This window comes from Syngnathoides biaculeatus, chromosome 7 (assembly GCF_019802595.1).
Source record: "Syngnathoides biaculeatus isolate LvHL_M chromosome 7, ASM1980259v1, whole genome shotgun sequence".
Lineage (NCBI taxonomy): Eukaryota > Metazoa > Chordata > Actinopteri > Syngnathiformes > Syngnathidae > Syngnathoides > Syngnathoides biaculeatus.
In genome coordinates this window covers 4,065,102-4,084,497 of record NC_084646.1, presented here as the reverse complement: position 1 = coordinate 4,084,497, position 19,396 = coordinate 4,065,102, and the positions used below count along the sequence as shown (strand labels likewise).

The following is a 19,396-nucleotide window of genomic DNA, read 5'->3' as shown; positions in this document are numbered from 1 at the left end:
GAAGAGGAGTGTCAGTAAGTACGAGCTAAAATGAAAGCCATTATGGAGCATTATCCAAGAGATGCAATCCCGCCCCACTCCCCCCGTGATCCATCTGCCATACGGCCACCCACACTGCCACCGCGATGAGATTACTGCCGTGATTAGCGGGAGGAGGCTCTGCTTAATTCAAACAACTCTGGAGAATGTGGCACTTTGCTGCTTTGCTGAGTCGCACAGCTTGAATCCGCACGGAGGGCAGAGATGCTGCAAGTGGCGACGTGTCAACCTTTGCCGTTTTTCAAGGAAATCAGAGCACGTACGAAACTACTTTGAGAGTAGTTTGGATAGGCGTTTTTTTTTAATGAAACTACACAAGTAGAACTTCAGCATGCTCCACTAATGTATGGGAAATGCAGAGACCCCCCCATGCTTTCCAGCAACGTTCCCTCTAATGTTTGACGTGTCTGAGCAAACACGCTAAGCCCGTGAGCGCCCCCTTTGACCACTGTGAGCAACATCGGGCGTAGGCACTGTGGTCAGATCGGTGTCATCCATTGAAGCTACATGCCTCATTCAAATATCCAGATTACAGCATTTACATTATCATCAGAAAATTTTCAAGAACAATTTTATTTGTGTTTTTGCAAACTCCTAATGAAAATGTCAATAAACAAAAAAATACATTGCTAACCAAACCAAGCTGACTATGAACTGTAAATTTGAAATTTCGCCTCCAACCTTTGTTTCATTTATTTATTTTTAACCCCGTCTGTTTTTCTGGCTGTAAAACTGAATTATTGCTTGCAGAATATTTTTATAATGCATGTTGAAAGCTGAATGATGCTACCAAACAGTTTTAAGGTTCATGTTATGAGGTCTCCTATTTTTAAAATACAGAATTAGCTTTTTGTGCACGGTATTGTCTGTGCTTTCATCCTCTTATCGGGCTGCCCCAAGGTGGAATTTTAACATTATACACCATCTCATCCTGTACTTTTTACTTTGGCTTCGGACCTGAACTTTTTTGCTAAAAAAACAAGAGAAAATCTCATCCCATTTTAATCAATTTTTTGTCATTATTATTCACATTCTCTGACATTCATTAAAGCAACAGCATTTATTTTTTTCCTTTTTGTTACTTTTGCCATTATTATCTAGAGTAAACATAAGCAGCATGTCTAACTCGACTTTGCTCTACGTTGCCCAGACTGTTTCTAACTAAAGCACCGGTGGCGGGCGGTGTTTGTAATTATGAATGTACCACTTTAAGAGCGGGGGTTGGGGGGTGTCAGGTAAACAAGGAAGTAGTGTGTGTGGCATGGTGTGGCCGAGCAGCAGCTTGGTAGAGTCCGCATGCAAAAAAAATAGAAGGTCAGGCTGGATTTGGTTTTCATGTGCGCTGAGTGTGTGCTACAGGTGCGCAATTGCGCAGGTGCGTATCTTAGAGGGAACATTGGTTTCTAGTACTTTGAAATTGCACACATGTAGCTCATATTCAACTGAAGTCATACCCACACAAACAATACTATTTTATTACCTTTTTGTGCATAACTCGTTTCTGAAATATTTCAATGAATGTGTAGATGTAAAAGCCTTATTTTAATTGCCTTACATCTGCAGTGCCCGTCATTTTCCCGTCTTGTGTCTTGAAAAGCCAAACCGAAGTAACACAAAAGGCCACGGGAAGTCTCCATTGGCGTACCTGTGATCTTGTCCCGGACCAGTTTGCAGGATTCGATCTCGCCGATGCTCCCGAAAAGGCTGCGGAACTCCTCCTGGGTCATGTTCTGTGGCAGGTAGTTGACGATGAGGTTGGTCTTGCTGTCGTCGTTTGTGGGCCCCGTCTGCATGGGCGAGGGGCAACCGCGACTGTTAGTGGTTGGTCCGTTGGCTGTGGTGCCTCCGCCACTTGGTCCGTTTGTCACCGGAGCCTCCATGTTACTGATAATCTGAGAGGCAAGGTGGAAGAGAGAGATGGCGGGGGAAAAAAACGAGAATGTGGAATCATTAGTTTTGATCGATGTTTCTTTATTGGGCTGACAAATGCAATAAAAACACATTTTAAATTGTTTCTGTTAACAGAAAATAGGAAATCCATTTTTACTACTCGACAGTGTAATCCCCGCAATATCAATACGAACTGTATTTACACAACTTAATTCGTAACATGCCAAAAAAATGAATTGAAGAGCTTTTCTGTTGATATTACAACATGTGGATAAAGACTTAAAGGGCCACTGTCATGAAATGCAAGATTTTTAGAATGTTATTAATGGAAAAAACAGCAGCCGACATAGACCCATCCATTTTTTTCATCACAAAACATGATTTTGACGTATACAGCTTTTTGTAACTCCCGGCATGAAAATCGTCTCGAGGGATTTGTTTTCCACAAGAAGCAGGAAGTGACGTACATGGCAGGACCGCGCTCAAGTGGACTCGTTTGTTTCTATTAGTTTTACCTCCGGGAAGGTAGCTGGTTGTTCCTTCAGCTTAGTCATAAGGCCGGCTCGTTGCATTGCTGGAGATTGCTTGAACACTCGGGAAGACGGATTTACCCTTCATAAGTTTGCAAGAGACCCGCTTCGTCGTGAAAAATGAATTGTACGGGTGCAAAGGACGAGAGCTTCGTGGGTTCCAAATGACAGGTAGGTGTGTGTACAGCTACTAAAAAAAAAATAATAGTTTGGGGCGGACCACGTAATCCTTCTCTCATAATGTAACAAAAGATCCGCATACGTATGGCAGGGGTGCTAAATGTGTCGATGTGCGCATCAGACGGCTATCGCGTCGGGCTCGCCGGCGAAGTAGCCGAGTGCTACTACAACGCCCTAAAGCGGCCCGGCTCGGCACCGTGATAAGCCACCTCGGTGGCGAAAATGAGCCACCCCGGCCGGCTCGGCTTGTGACAAAGATGCCCCGGTAACTTCACTCGGTGGTGTGATGTTCTCTTCTTCGAAAAGAGCTTCCGTGTCAGAAGGGGTGTGTCGCATAGTAGGGGCCACAGCGTGTTTTCAATGGCGAATGTCCGGGGTGACGTCACGGACAGGAGATGCAGCCAATATGGCGACCACTTGGATGTCGTCGAATGAGACTTCCGCAACTTTGCGCATCGATGACGTGATAACTAAATAATTTCTTTTATTTTCAACCCATTCAAGTTCCACAAATAACTGTACACACTTTTATCATTTAAATCTGCAGCCTTCTTCGGCACGAGGACTTTAGTTACGTTCGGTACTCTAGTCTAAACATGAGGATTGCCATTCAAAGGTGCATCAACATCAAGATATTCTACATAATAGCAACTGGGGCAACCCTTCAGCCAGATACTGGATTGAACTGCTGCCGGTGCCGCTCGCTGTGGCAGAGGAAAAAAAAAAGTTCAGACTCTTCCACTCGGGTTTTTTGAGAACATTTCAGGATCAAAGTGTTCTCAGAGTAACTGTGAGCTTGCGTAAGTGTGTGTGGAGAGAAAAAAAAAGATCTAAAAACGGAGGAGAATCAGAAATTGGAGGAGGAATATACAGAGTGCTTTTGCACCAGTGCCTTATAATGTGTTTTTTCAATACACTTGTCACCTGTCGTCAAACATTACCCATTACAAAAAAATGGGTGCAGTCACACATTTGGATATGATCTGTAAAAATGTGTCTGAGGGAGACAACCTAGAAGATGATCTGCTCGACAACAGTGAGGTAGGTCTTCCCAAAATGACAATCAAAATGTCTTTTTGACAGCAATAGATCATGGATATTAGTAAGTGACAGTCAACACAACTCCAGTTATGTTATTTGATTCATTCTTTAGTTGTTTTTTTTTGCAGCCATTGCGAGATCTTCATTCATAAATATGCCTTTTGTCAGCATAAAAATGACAAAAAGTTTTAGCGTGACGTCACACTAGAACAGCATTGGGATTTTAATGGATCCCAACCCATTGTTAAAGTCATCGCCCTCCTGTTTACTCATTCAGGCGTAGATCTATTTTTAACTACTCGGAAGTACACGCGGGCAGAGTGAAATTGGAAGGAGACGGAAAAAGCGCACCCACTTTGCTTCTATTTCTGGATTAATGAAAAAAAGAAAAACAAAAGAGAAAAAAGTGTGCTAATTATATACCTTTCAAAATGTGTTACATTTTAAATTACTTTGTAAGGCTCAGTTTGTGCAAAAAAAATAAAAATAAAAAATATGAAGTATTCTTTTTTTTTCTCTATGTAACCCACAGGTGTGAAATACTGTAGGGCTGGTATTTACTTCATTTCCGTTAATTACATTTAATTATATTTGTTGTTGAAGGCCACATTTTTTTTTTTTAAATCAGCACGATTACAACTGGGAGCAGATAAAAGTGTTTATATTGTGTCAACGATCCAAATCTTCACAAAGCCATTAAAAATGTGATTAGCTTTGGGTTTTTTTTTTCTTTAGATTTGATTTGATTTTCATTTCGAATGTCGGCCTTACAACTAATATACATTCACACACACACACCACGGGCTTGTACTTATTCCCCCAGTGAGGCATCTTCATTAGAACACGTACAAACACACACATGCACGCACACGCTCACGTATTTGCACACAAAGACACAAAACACCGGAGAACAATGGACCTGTAAGAAGGAGAAAGATGGACAGAGATGCCTAAAAGCTCAAGACGAGAGCTGCGTGCAAATTGTTCTTTTGACAGTATCCTTCCCCGCTCGCCGCACTACCACAACAAAGACAGCCACAGTGTGAGTGATTGTGTATGTGTGTCTGTTGGAGAAAGACAGAAACAGTATGTAACAATAACAGTTGCTTTTAGAGGACCTTATTATTAAATGTGTTTTGGATTCCCTGCTGAGCTGCTCCAGTCTTTCCCAGCCTTTCAACTCCGCGCGACACGTTTCGAGAAGTTCGGGAACCAAAATGGCTGCCCGTAATTAGCGAGGACCGGCCGAGCCCGAGTGGACATTTATATGTCTCCCCCCCGCGTGGCTATGCCCACCAGCATTTGTGGTCCTTAGCATGCCACTTCATTGAAGTAGTGAACGCACTGGCTGCTGCTCGTCTCGCGCAGCGGACCTCAAAGCTGTGTGGACAGAAGTCACTGCACATCCTGCAGAATATAATGCAGTAATACGCTCACAGCTGCAAGTCTTCTGATGGAGCTTCTTCTACTTAAGATACAATGTGTTGAAAAAAAAAAACCACATTATCAGACTTTTTGGGGAGCGTAAAAATTTACATGTTCCATTTATTGTGACGTATCAAAGAAATTTGTGGTAATATATCGTCTCAAGTCAGGGATGTGTGAAATTTATATCTTGTAATTTCCGGCCTACAAGCCGCAACTTTTTTCACACGCTTTCAACCCTGCGGTTTATGCGGTGATGGGGCTAATTTGTGCATTTTTTTCTTATGGCCGCACGGGGGCATCCGAGCAGAAAAAATAAGAATGAGACCGGTGGAATATATGTGCCGACCCTGCTAAAAATTTTCGATAGAAATCTATAGAATTTGTACAAAACAACTTGTTCTATAGAACTTTGGCTGCTATTTTCAATAGAATTTCTGCAGAACAATAGAATTTTTATAGAAATTCTATATGATTTGGGTCCTGAAGTTTTATAGTTCTCTGGAAAATTTTTAGCAGGGGAGGAAATGACTTTTACCGACCCTGTTAGCGCTGCGCTAGCGTTAGCGCTGTGCTTGCGTGTCTCAGTGATATTTACCAGTAAGTTTTATTTTAACCGGCCCTGTTAGCGGCACTAATGTCAGCGCAGGGGTCACCAACGCGGTGCCCGCAGGCGAATGGTAGCCCGCGAGGACCATATAAGGCGCCCGCGAGGTATGTTCTAAAAATATCATAGGCCACAAATTGTTACTATTATTTGTCCTTTAAATTCTGAATCTGACTTGCTTACGTGAATCAAAATTTTAAAATACCTGTAATGTCATTTACTACAATAAATTAAAACAAAAATATTTTATGTACGTGTAATGAACTGAGTCTGAAATTTGCGCAAACAGGTCACGTAGCCCTTTATACGATCGGTACTCACGAAGTAGCCCTCAGTTTCAAAAAGGTTGCTGAGCCCTGCGTTAGCGCTAGCGCTAGCATAGCGTAGTGTTAAACTCTGTGAACCGTCTTTCTTTCAATGTGGGCACTTGTGGCTTTTACACAGCTGTGCCTTATGTATGTATGTATGTACCAAATGGTATTTCCTTTACAAATGTACTCGGTGAGGCTTGTAACCAGGTGCACTCTGTCGGCCAGGAATAAAAGGTTGTTTGTATTGCAGCATTTTTTAACGTTGAGGCAACCATTACATTGGCACCTAGACAGGCCAAATAAATAACTAAATAAATAGATCAAAATGGTTGCCTGCTCAACCAAACTTGGTAGAAGTGAGAAAGCTGCTTTGTGTCGAGCTGGAAGTTTCATAAACACACACACACACACACATGCTTACTCCCAGTCCCCCACCCATTAGAGTTGTGATTGACGTGTGGCAGCCGGATTGGATCGATAGATGGTTGCCGATGTCTGCTGCAGCTACTTTGACTCACAATAAGTTTGCCAAAATATGAATCAAATGCAGCATTAAAACGAGCCGAGTCCATATTAACAGCTCAGTGGATCATTGCTCAACCCAACTCCGACTACCAGTTTTTGTTGTCACTGCATGGATCCATCGGTTTTATTTCAGTAAAGGCAGAAGTGGTAAGTCCTTGTAGCATACGAAGCGGCAGAGTTGGTCCCAACATCGGTGTGAATCTTGTAAATGTTAGGTTTTACACGGGATTTTGAATATTTGGTACAACTAAAGGTAGATTTGTTTGGATGAATATGCTGGCAAAATGTCCATAAGAGTTTCATTTAAGAGCTAATATGTCTCTGGTTTTCTTGATGGTAACCAAAATCACTGGGAATATAATTAATCTTAAGTATAGAAATAGAAAAAAGTATTATAGAAACGGCTGCGTTGTGTTGTGTTCATTGTATTCTTTAGGTAATTTATCTTTCGTCATATTAGGCATAAAATGATCAAGAAGTCGAAAAAGTAAGGATGGTCTTGTAATTTTTTTAACCCCCATGAATTCAATACTAGCTTGGACCTGGCATGGTAAAACTGGATTTCGCTCTACAGAAGTGTGGTTGCTACAAGTGCAAGATGTGACGTAATCGCTCCTTATCCTCATCCCAACACAATCATTCATGAGATCATGACAATCGAATAATTTGAAAAATCGCAACTCATGTAGAGTGCTGTAAAAAAAGATATTTTATAATTCTCATTTTTTCAGTTTCCCGCACTTTAATGGTTAACATCCATCCATCCATCCATCCATCCATCATCCATCCATCCATCCATCCATCCATCCATCCATCCATCCATCCATCCATCCATCCATCCATCCATCCATCCTTCCATCCATCCAGTCACAGGGCACTAGCACCTATGCCAACTAACTTTGGGTTTTTACAATCAGTAGCTTGCAGCCATCTCCATTCATCCATTTTCTGAGCTGCTCATCCTCACAAGGGTTGTGAGCGTGCCGGAGCCTTTTCCAGCTATCTTCAGGCGGGAGGTAGGGCGCACCCTGAAGTGGTCGTGAACCCACCGTAGTGCACATTAAACAAACAACCATTCGGAGTCACATTCGCAGCTACGGAAAATTTAGTCATCAATTAATCTGCCATGCATGTTTTTGGGACGTGGGAGGAAACCAGAGTGCCCACACAGGTACTGGGAGGACATGAAAACTCCACACATTTGAATCCCAGTCCTCAGAATACAGAACCCTTGATTTGACTCCCAAAATCAGTTTATAAATTTCATGTGTAAACGTGAGGCAATTAAAGATTTGTACGATTTTACAGTCATAACGGCCCTCTGAGGGAAACCGTAGTTTCAATGTAGCCCGCGACAAAAATTAGCTCGAGTCTAACCAGTTGGGCACTGTGACTCCCCTCCAGCTCTCTCATCAAAAAAATTTAAATGTCAGAAGAAAAAAAAAAATCACAGAGTAACCATAAGCATAGTTTTTATATAGTGATTTTATTTATTAGTGAATAAAAACGAATAAAACCTACCCAAGTAATTGCACCTACACAAAATAACTGGTTGGGCCACACTCAGCGGCAACAACAGAAATCTGAACGTTTTCAATAACTGTCAAAAAGTCTTTCAGATCACTGAAGATATTTTGACCCACTCCTCTTTGAAAAATTTATATTAATTCACTCACACTTGAGGGGTTTTCAGCTTGAGCAGCTTTTTGAAGGTCATGCCAAAACATTTTAATCAGATTCAGGTGTGGACATCGACTACTTCACTCCATAACCTTGTTTTTTTTTTCCCCCCTTCTTCTTTTCTCAACCCATTCAGAAGTTGATCCGGTCGGTGTTTTGGAATTTCGTCCTGCTGCAGAACATAAGTGCGGTTCAGCTTGAGGTCGCAAACGGATGGCCGGAAACTGCTGCTTCTATGCAAAATTAAATTTTGAGACTTAAAATGTCAACAATATCTTGTGGACAAGATATACTGAAGTACTCCAGGTCCATGCGAGGTTGGTAACTTAGTTATAATAAACATTTTGGAAAGAAAAAAAGGCCCGTCTAAAACATCTGGTTATCCTGTTACATGTTCTTCAGCTATGGAAAGTTTATGTCATCCTATAAGGATGTGTCTATAAATGAGGTCCACTTTAATGGCCTCCTCTTATCATATATAAAACAATATGAAAAATGATTTTGCTCATGCTTTATAAATCCTATTTCTGAATTAAACACAATTACAAATTTGGAGGCTTGGGGGGGAGAGGATGGAACAGATTAAAGGTATTTCTATTCATTCCAATAGGTAAAGATGAGTTGACATGCTTTAAGTGATAGTTGTAAATTTCATGTGTCCGCAGTACTTTCATTTTAAATGGATTAAAATTTTCACTTCATATATATACACATCATGGCGGCACGGTGGGGCAGCTGGAAAGCGTTGGCCTCACAGTTCTGAGGACCCGCGTTCGATTCCGGCCCGGCCTGTTTGGAGTTTCCATGTTCTCCCCGTGCCTGCGTGGGTTTCCTCCAACATCCCCAAAACATGCACCAGTAACTGAACGCTCTAAATTGCCCGTAGGTGTGATTGTGAGTGCGGTTGTTTATCTTTATGTGCCCTGCGATTGGCTGGCAACCAGTTAAGGGTGTACCCCGCCTCCTGCCAGTTGACAGCTGGGATAGGCTCCAGCACTCCCCGTGACCCTTGTGAGGATAAGCGGCTAAGAAAATGGATGGATGGATTTTGCTCATCTTTCTTAGCATCTGTGTCACACAAAGAGCAACATCTGTTGTTGCATGACAAAAATAATTTAGAAGTGCTACTCTTTTTGGTTTCAGCCATCTTTAAAGATGTTTTTCTCGTTGCCTGTTGCTGGAAACATAAACCAATTTCAAATATCTGACAAAATGGAGCCAATTTAGCAAACTGGTTGCTCTCTGTTCAGCGCCAAGTTTTTATCTTTAGCAGGTTGTGCCCACTGGCAACGAAAGCCGCTCGGGTAAAAATTGATTATTTCAAAAAGCAAAAAAAATCCACTTGACACAAAAAAACTCTATTCAATCTACCTTATGTTTACATTTTATTAATTTATCCTAGTTTATTCCATTAAATGCATGCATCTTATTTATAAGAACTAATTTCATTTCACTCACGGAATCCAAATTGGGAAATTAACAGGCAGTCTTTAAATGCTCTTTGGCTTTGTGCATTAGCAGCATTGTTTTATTTTTGACTCATCCCTGCAGAAACAAATCACTGGCCCAAACAGACTACTGAATTCCATCCATCCATCCATCCATCCGTCCGTCCGTCCGTCCGTCCTCTAGTTTCAACTGTCTCAGTCTGGCGTGTAATTGTGTAAACACAGTGTAATATCAGAACATTACTTGACTGTTGTGGAAAATACCCAGGCCATCCATTTGGCTGCAGCAGTAGTCTCCTTACCATCTTTGGCTGCGTCAGCAATCCCTTCTCTGCCCAGCCTTGGAGCTGCGGGAGCTCTGCCTGACGCCACTGTGTCTCTGTCGACCCCTATGGAACGGAGCACATGGAGGGAGGGAGGGATGCACAGCCCACCGTCAGCATCGTACACTCACTTTGCACTTTGTTCAGGGTAGCATTTGGAATTTGTTGTTGTTCTTTGGATGGGAAGGGAGCGGGAAGGGAGGAGGGGGTATGGCGGCACACAAGTACTCTGTAGTCATTCAACAAGTAAAACAAAAATGGCTCATTAGAAATGGGGAGTAAGAGTAAAAACATACTGGGGGCGTCTACCTGCACACCGACAGTCAGTAAAAATGCAACTAGATCAATTGCAGCGATAATATCTTCCGCTCTTTTGAAAGACTCCTACAGGAATTTAGTTTCCGTTCATCCCAAATATGTTTAATGGGCCTGTTCTTCTAAATCAAACGCATCCATCGACAAAGAAACAACATAAAATTAGCAAAACTGCATTGGTAAACAGTCGCTGTCGTGAGCCAGGCTGGACCACGGCCAAGAGGGGCGTGGCCTGGCCGCCTCTCCGACCTCTCTGACACCTGTCGTGTCACATGAGGCGCTGTGATTAGGCAACGTATTTAAGTTGGAGTTTTGTCACTGGCATTCGCCACTTCGTCGAGTATGCTTTCCCGCATCCAGGGGCTCTCCGCCACTGCGCCATTATAGTCCAGTAACGCTTTTGTCATGCTCTTTAGTTGTCTTATAGTTAGCGGACATTGCTTTTTGTTTTTTTGGATCAAGCCTTTTGGACTGTGTTGTCGTGGACAATTTTAGTTCATAATAAAACCCAATGAACATCGTGTCCTCGTCTTGGAGTCCTGCATTTGGGTTTGCCCGTGCACCGTTGGTTCGTGACACTCCCTGCTTGGCAACACAAGGATTTGGAGATGTGGCTTAAGAGCGTGGCCTTAGTGGTATTTGTTGTTGTGGATTCCAGAAGCTCCACAGTGGCTGGAAGGGGGAGAAAAACAAAACAACTAATTGTGTGTGTTGCAACCAGCAGATTGGTGTGGTCCCCGCAATGACCTTGGGCTTATGAGCCCATAATGAGGGTTTCCCTTTTACTATCCGCGGGTAAACAAGCCTGCGGTTGAAGACACAGAAATGTCACAAATGAGCAGGAAGTCTGTTCAGCGGCTCTCGAAAGCGAGGCGGGAGGGTGGGGGTCCTTAATGCCTACAGCTATGGATGCCACTAGCAGCCAATTTAGCAGGAGAGTGGGACGAAAGGCGGGATGACCTCTGCTTTCATTTACTCCTCCAGAAGGATGAGGAGAGGGAGCGGGTGATCAGTTGGAGGGAAGAAGAAAAGGAAAAGGATGAGCAATGTGTAAAGACACTTCCCATGCTTCAAAGAAGGGGGGTGAGAGAGAGGGAGATGGAGAGAGAGAGAGAAAAAGTCTGCACTCCATATATTCTCTTGTCAATGTGTCTTGTAAACCTGGCCAGGAATGCATAATGGACGTCTAAATGAGAATTAAGTGTCAAAAAGAAGGAGGAGACAATGGGGCAAATTAAATTGGTCAGCGGTTGTGCAAGGGGGAAAAAAAGGAAGAATTATCGAGCCACGTTTGTTTTACTCTGGTGGAGAATATGTTGTGTATATAAGACAGATTCATTCAAATGATTTTGCAAGAGATGAAAACCATTCCGACAATGAAATAAAGTGCGTTGGGACGTTCGTACAGTGGAACCTCCACATTTTGCTGCCATTTGTTCGAATGTACAGTTTAATCCGTCACCATTATGGTCTTTACTAACTGTACAATTAATAATTATCAGTCAATCCATGTGCAAACAAGTTTTGAAATCAGTGTTAGATTTAAAATGTTACAACAATAAAATCCCATGGCAGATGCCCCTCATAATTGAGTTTTATGGTATCAACATTTGGAACTATCACACAAGTGTAAAATTAATTAATCCCGACTAAACACTGGCTTTGATGACAAATGCTTACAGCACTGGTGTCAAACTCAAGGCCCGGGGCCCAGATCCGGCCCGCCACATTATTTTATGTGGCCCGCGGAGGCAAATCATGTGTGTCAACTTCCATGAGTCTTGTGAAAATGTGCAAGTAAATTGTCATTATCATAAATGATAGTGTTGAGATATTACAATAAATTTGATCACGCATTCTCTTCGATTTCTGAATCCAACGCAAGCTCATAAATTTCTATAAAATATGACAATATTTTTATGGTTTCACAGTCATAACGGCCCTCCGAGGGAAACTGTAACTACAATGTGGCCCGCGACAAAAATGAGTTTGAGACCCCTGGCTTACAACAAGTAAAGATTCAATCGTGAGCTAATATCCCGCATGAGAGGCCAAAAGCAAAGTCCTTATTGTTTTGAATGTAAGATCGCTTACATCATGTACCTACAAGTGAATTTTTTTCTTCTCTCTTGTGAAGCAAAACTTGTAGAATCAATTAGATGGAGGCTGATCTGAGGTCTAGAGGTACAACCGACACCCTGCAAGGCTCGCTGAAGTTTTGCCCACCCTCCGGGGTTTCAAAATTGTTCAACCTCAAGGGTTTTTCACATTAGGAGGTTCCACTGTAATATTTTATTCATTGTTATTCAGGTATATTAAATAATGCAACCTGTCAAACAACATCAATATTGGCTGCACGTTTTCTAGTCGCAAAGGATGAACTTTGATGACAGCTTCATAGCTGGAGGCTTCAGCACATTTCACAACTATCTCAGAATTTTGTACCATTGGGTGGGTTACATAAACTATAACAACAATTGCAAGCCGAAACAGGCACCATATTTAACGAAACTGCACCACAGAGACTATTGCACACCCTGCATGTTAAAACAACCATCTATAAAATGTGACGCAGAAAGGCTACCCTGAAAGAAGGAAACATTAGCAGAGTTGAAATATCCAAAGCATTTTTCACCCATTCTGCAAAGCTGTCGCTTCACGTACGACGTCAGCGCGGTGAGGCAACGCGTGCCGCGACAGGCAGACAGTGCGGCGTCATCGCGGCGTCTGTGCACGTGGTGACCCCATGTAACAAGCAGCAAGCAGACGTATGTGGGAGCATAATGTCAGCCGGTGCAAAGCAGTCAATGCTCAGCCATTTTTCATAATTTCATAATTGTGAAAAGAAAAATGTAAAAAGTGCCAGGCGCACAACACAGACACACAAACAAACACGCACGCACGCACGCACGCACGCAACAATCACATTCGCGCCCTCCTCGCATTTATCCCCGTGCATGCGTCTTTGGATGAAATCTCAAATAAGGATGCAAATTACATTCAGCAACCGTTTAGATGGAAATCCGCTCATGGATACATTTTCAATTATTCAGGGAGTACATTTCAGCCGGTGCTCTGATGCTGGGAAAACCTATTATATAATCAATACAGTCTATAGGGCCATTAATATTTGATGGCGCAAAAGTGCTTTGTGTCTCCTTGGGCTCCTGGGTAGTGGTGCCTGGGTACTGCAGTCTGCTTTCAGCCGGGGAAAAGGGAGCGCACATTTGTATTTGTCTGGCAGACAAAAAAAAAAAAAAAAAAAAATACTAATGGAACAAACTTATCTTGGCCAGACGGTTTATGAATCCAGTTTTCTAAAGTGTTCTTCTAATGTAATACCCTCTCGTAAGAATATTTCACTTAGGACAGTTATGTGAACAATTCCCCAAGTCATCCCATCCCATCCTGACCTTTGTCACACCACTGCAGCTTTTACAGCATCAAGCAGCACTGAACTATAGAGAGTGCTGAGCCAGTACGAGCGCTCCCCCCCTCCCTTCAATCCCCCGCCCTCCTCTCTTTTAGCCTCCCAAAGCTCAGACAATCAATGTAGCCTGACTTGGCCGGGGAAGGATGGAGGCTGCACAGAATGCAGAGTAGACAAGATGCTGCAGGAGCTCTCCGCTGACAGACACTCTGCTTGGCAGCTACAAAATGGAGCCAGTGTGCAACTATCTGACTCGCTACTTTCGTCTCACCATCTTGTGTCAGAATTGGAGATTTCCGTACGCTGGGCCACTGTTTTATTACAAAGGAATTCAGCGCTCAAATCTCTGGATTCGATCACAAAACCGTTATTGTGATCGTTTCAAAGTGGTTTCGGGCGATTCCTCGCGGCAGCGTGACTCTTTCGTGTCAAGAGCTGTTCCTCAGTCCATTTTTTTTTTGCCTTGTGGGCCAAAATTTGAAATGTGGTAGTACCAAAAAATACCCATACACAAAATCAAACTACAAACATAAACTATGGCTAAGACACTAACCTCAAGCTACATGGGAGCTGGAATCAGAACTCCCGTTACTCTAAAGGAGACACCCTTTCGATTGAATTACACTTCAAAATGCTGTTTCAATTCGCTTTTGTTATTTGTTTTAATTCGTAATTTATAATACATTGCTATTTTTTGTCATTATTTGTGATTTTCTTGCTTTTTGTAAGCAGCGGTTTTCATGCTTTAGATTTGTCTTATGGTATTAAGGCTTTATTTAATATATATATTTACATTTTATGATATTGAGCACTCCGCTCAACTGTTGTTTTTAAATGCGTTTTTAAAAATTCTTATTTGGATGTTAAAATTTCAACAAAAATGTGTTGTAAGGTGCTTTGAGGTGGTATCATTTTTCTTCTTTTTTTGATTACTATGATTATTGTTATTGTTTTCCTTTTAAGGTTAATTTCTCATTTACGGGTATGAACTTGGTTGAGGATGACCTACTAGATAATTGAAGATGAGCGAAATCGTCCTATTCTGTCATTTATAAAGGTATTATGATCACCCTGTTAATGAATGTAAATTAATTGTATTTTTTTCTCTCTCCTTTCTTTCTGTGTTTGTATATAAAACTGTGGAAAAAATAAATTATATTAAAAAAAGATTCAACAAAAATTGTGTCTTTGATGGCTGGAACATCTTTAGTGCCTTTCATTTCATTTTAATGCAGAATATATATTCTACATATGAGTATAACGAGTTTGCCAAATTGAGTTGAGTTAGTTGAGTTTGTCAAGAGAAGATTTATTTTAATGTATGAAAAATTTATTCAAATTATGTGTCTGACCGACATCTTCAAAAGGTAAGTCCTTTTAATTTGTTTTAGTTTATTCTAAATCCGTTCCTTAAACAGTCACAATACAGTCAATGTTTTAAATTCCTATAGTTTTATGATGCACAGAATTGATTTTTTTCTCATTAACTTTGGCACATAACACACAATCTACACACATGAATTACAGTATTTACTGTATATACTCATCTGTTGATCTAGATTCCAGAATTATTTGCCAAGTATGTCAAAAAACGCATTTGTCTCCGGGAGCCGCAGCTGCTCTCGTACAAAAATGGACAGCCATTTGGACAAAAACTACTTTTGACACGATAAAATATAAAAAACACACTACAAATAGTCACTTAGGCTCTCGCAATTTGATGGCAAGAAGGAAGAAGCTGTTGGAATGGATTCTATAACAATAGGATTTTGCACGCTCATAGTTCTGTCAACAAGCTAATCCTGATTGGACGTTGTAGTCAGAGTTTGTCCTTTTTTTGTGGCAGCACCAAAATGGACTGTGATGGATGAACACGGGACTGATTCGATGACTACTCTGTAGAACTGCCTCAGTAGCACCTGTGCTGGGCTGAACTTCCTCAAAAGCTGCAGGAAATGCATCCTCTCTGTTTCCTGCTACACATCCATGCACCCACCCACCCCTCCATCCACCCATCCATCCATCCATCCATCAAAGGATGAATGAATGGATGTCTTGTCTTTGTCTCCCGTTTTTATGTGACACAACTTTATTGTATGTTAAGCTACATGCTAGTTTGAAAATGTTCTATAAAAATAAAATTTAGGTAATGCATGTGCATGCCCAAAGACATAGCATCGTGTAAATTCCTTTCAAAGATCATTTCAGAGATTTTAATAAAGTTAAAAAGACAACCAGGACACCACCGCAGTCAGTTCCCGCCCATGTTTTTCTTTGTATTGAATTGTATAAATGTCTATCCTGTGCCTTTTTTTCTTGTCTTTTTAATTCCAACTGCATCTTAGGAGCACAAAAATGTCCTGCAGGTCAGACAAATGCTGAACTGGATCAATTGATGAAAGTAATCTGAGATATGTAGACACGCACACAGACAGACACGCGCGCAGACAGACACACAAGCCTGCTTCTCTGTTGTACTCTCACCGGCCTGCCTTCCAGTCGCATCGATCAGCATCTACTTTACCAAATGGGTTCTTCTCCTCCGCCTGCCTTCAATCTGTGTGACTCGGAATAATAAATGTTTCTGAACAGGCGAGATGTGTATCTAAGCAATTTTTCATTTAACTTTGACTCAACTCCCACGGCCGTTTTTCCTCCTTTCTTGTGACGACTCAGGCTTTCAGCGAGATCGATGCCGCTTTCCAACACCCCCTCACAACTCCTGGGTAATCAGCACATACTTGCAAACGGTCAGAGGTCACACCATGACAGGATAATGCAGATTGCCCAAGGGGTCTAAAAGACTGGGTCTCTATCAATACCCATTTTGTATCTGCGGTATTACAACGGAGAATAAGTGCCACACTTAGAAGAAAATACTCAAATTACTAATTATTTCAAACTGTCAAAATTACGTTGGCTCTTATTATTGTTTTTGGACTAACTGTAACTAGACATTCCTCATTCTATTGCACTCTTATGTTTGTGATCATGATATTATGACTTTTTTTATTTTACTAGCAGTGGTCCTAGCTTTAGTAGGGAAACCCAGACTTTGCTCTCCCCAGCCAGATCATCCAGCTTGAAATCGGAATCCCGATGTATTCTCGGGGCAGACGGGAGAAAGTCTCTCCAGCGTCTCCTACGTTGTCCCCTGGGTCTCAACCCAGTGGGACATGCCTGGAACACCTCAACAGGGAGCCGTCCAGGAGGCCTCCTAAGCAGATGCCTGCGCAATCTCATCTGGATCCTCTCAATGTGGAGGAGCAGCAGCTCTACTCTGAGCCCCAAACAACGTTTACCTTCTAGGATTACTGGGACACGCAAACCCCTCAACCGTCATAAGGTTCACGGCTCAAGGATGAGTTGCACATCCCTATTGAAAATAAATGATTCTGATACAGTATTTTTTTTTTCTACATTCTCTGTGTCACCCTAATTCCTTATGTTTATTTATTGAGTTGGCTATTTCAAGAATGGGCAAAACATCACCAGCAATTTCCTAAATGACAGGACGAGGATGATGAAGACTTGCAGTGATCTATTCTATCTTATATATCTTCTCTGCTTCTCTCTCTCATACACACACGCACACAAATACATTTGAGCAAAGTGCACATGCACTCAAAGATTTACATTCTCCTCTGCCGAGGACATTTGTCCATTGGCTGGATCCCAAATCTGCACCGGTGCAAGCAAAAAATTGGCGAGTGTCTTTATTCGAGAGAAGACGCTTCAATTTGTGCAACTACAGTGATCGGTGCTCTGAAGTACCTCCCTTGTGAGGGGGGGGATCAGATGGACACCTGCCTCATTGTTTGACCGCAGGCTGTGGCATAGGGGGGGAGATAAGGATGGGGGGGGGGGTCTGGAATAGGAATCGAAGGGCAGGATTTGCCTGGAAGCACAAGTCCCCATCCCCTCAACCCTGGCCTGACCTGGCATCTCAGGTTGCATCAGAGGTCCTCCGTTTTCACTCCTGTGCTTGGAACAGTCTCCCGCCTGATGGCCCTTGCCCCCATTTCTTCATCCCATCCTGGGCTGCTCGTCAACACCGCGCCAGCATTCACACAGCACTCTTCCCCTGAGCTGCCTACAAAGCCACCTTCCTCCCCTCGAAAAAATTTCTTCACTAGCTAGCGTCACACTCAAATCAATGAGATGTCTCTGCTGTGCATTGCTGTATAATCCCTGGGTGTGACAAATGGGAGCAATCGCTGTCATGGCCTTCCGTTATTAACACATACTGATGTATTGAAGAGGATAAATCACTATGACGTCCCCTACAGGATTCCATCTTTAATTCAGTGTCATTAAGTGTTTTAGTTGGGCTGTCGTGTGTCTTATGTCAAGGGCCTCTTCAGTAATTAAACTTGTTTATGATGAATGAGAACTGTCATCCTTGATTAGGCCTTCAGCACGGTCACATTCATTTCACATAAAAAAGTCATAAAAACTCAATACATTTTTTTGTCATTCTCTTAAGACAGAGCATATACTGAAGTACTTAAAGAACGCCCATATTGGATAGATAGATAGATAGACAGATATTGGAGCATGCAATGGGAACAGAAAGTATTCCAAAGCCTCTTAAATCTTTTACCATTTGTTATATTGCAGCCATTTACTGAAATGATTGAAGTCAATTTTCCCTTATTAAAGTACACACAGTATTGACAGAAAATAAACTGAATTGTTGAAATCTTTGCACATTTATTAAAAGGGAAAAACTGAAATATCACACAGCCATAAGTATTCAGACCCATTGCTGTGACACTCAGAAGAACTTTGAGACAGAATTGTGGCAAGACGCAGATCTGGCCAAGGTTACAGAAACAATTCTGATGCACTCGAGGCTCCCAAGAGCACAGTCGCTTCCATAAATCTTTCAATGGAAGATGTTTGGGGTGAACAGAACCCTTCCTAGATTTGGCAGTCCAGCCGAACTGAGCAATCATGGTAGAAGAGCCTTGGTGAGAGAAGTAAAGAAGAACCCAAAGATCGATGTGGTTGAGCTCCAGAGAAGCAAGCAGGAGATGGGAGAAAGTTTTAGAAAGTCAACTTTCAAGATGTCCTCCATCAGTCAGGGTTTTATGGCACAGTGACAAGACGGAAGCCAATGAATACACCTGACACATGGATCTAATTCAACATGTGAGATTCTACTTCCTGATGTTGTTTCTGGGTTCTAAAAAGTGAAAGGATGCTACAGAAACCCATTTGTGATCAGTTGTGACCATGTCACGACAAGAGAAAAACCAACAGAAACATGCTATTGGTACACTGACAGCCATAATCCAAGACTTAGGAGTCCATTACTGTTGGATATCAACATTTAACGATGCAAGAATTCATCAAATGACTGGAATAATTAGATTCTGAAAAAGGTCAACGTAAAATCCCCGTCTCGAAGCTTTGCAGGTCTCGTCCTTCCACATACACAAATGTTATTGCAGTCACACACACAACGAGAAAAAGCTGCTATGATGGTAGCGATCTTTGAGGAAAGAGTCCACAAAAGAAAACGGCTAACGTACAAGGAAGATAAACTGCAATATGAACCACAATAGCCTGCCTACGATCGCCATCAGAAGGTAAATATCAAAATTAGCATAATTAATACAGCGTAGTGTTGCCAGTTAAAACGTAATA

At 42.0% G+C, this 19,396-nt stretch overlaps 1 protein-coding gene across 6 annotated transcripts in view; it reads right to left on the bottom strand.

Moving 5' to 3' along the window:
* elavl4 (ELAV like neuron-specific RNA binding protein 4) overlaps positions 1–19,396 on the bottom strand; it is a 122,571-nt gene that overhangs the window by 66,361 nt on the left and 36,814 nt on the right. For all 6 annotated transcript variants that reach the window (XM_061824329.1, XM_061824328.1, XM_061824331.1 and 3 more), the window contains 2 exons: positions 9,979–10,065; positions 1,685–1,931 (listed from right to left, as the gene is read on the bottom strand). In XM_061824329.1, coding sequence (XP_061680313.1) covers positions 1,685–1,931; positions 9,979–10,065 — 334 coding nt within the window. The remainder of the gene's footprint in view (positions 1–1,684; positions 1,932–9,978; positions 10,066–19,396) is intronic.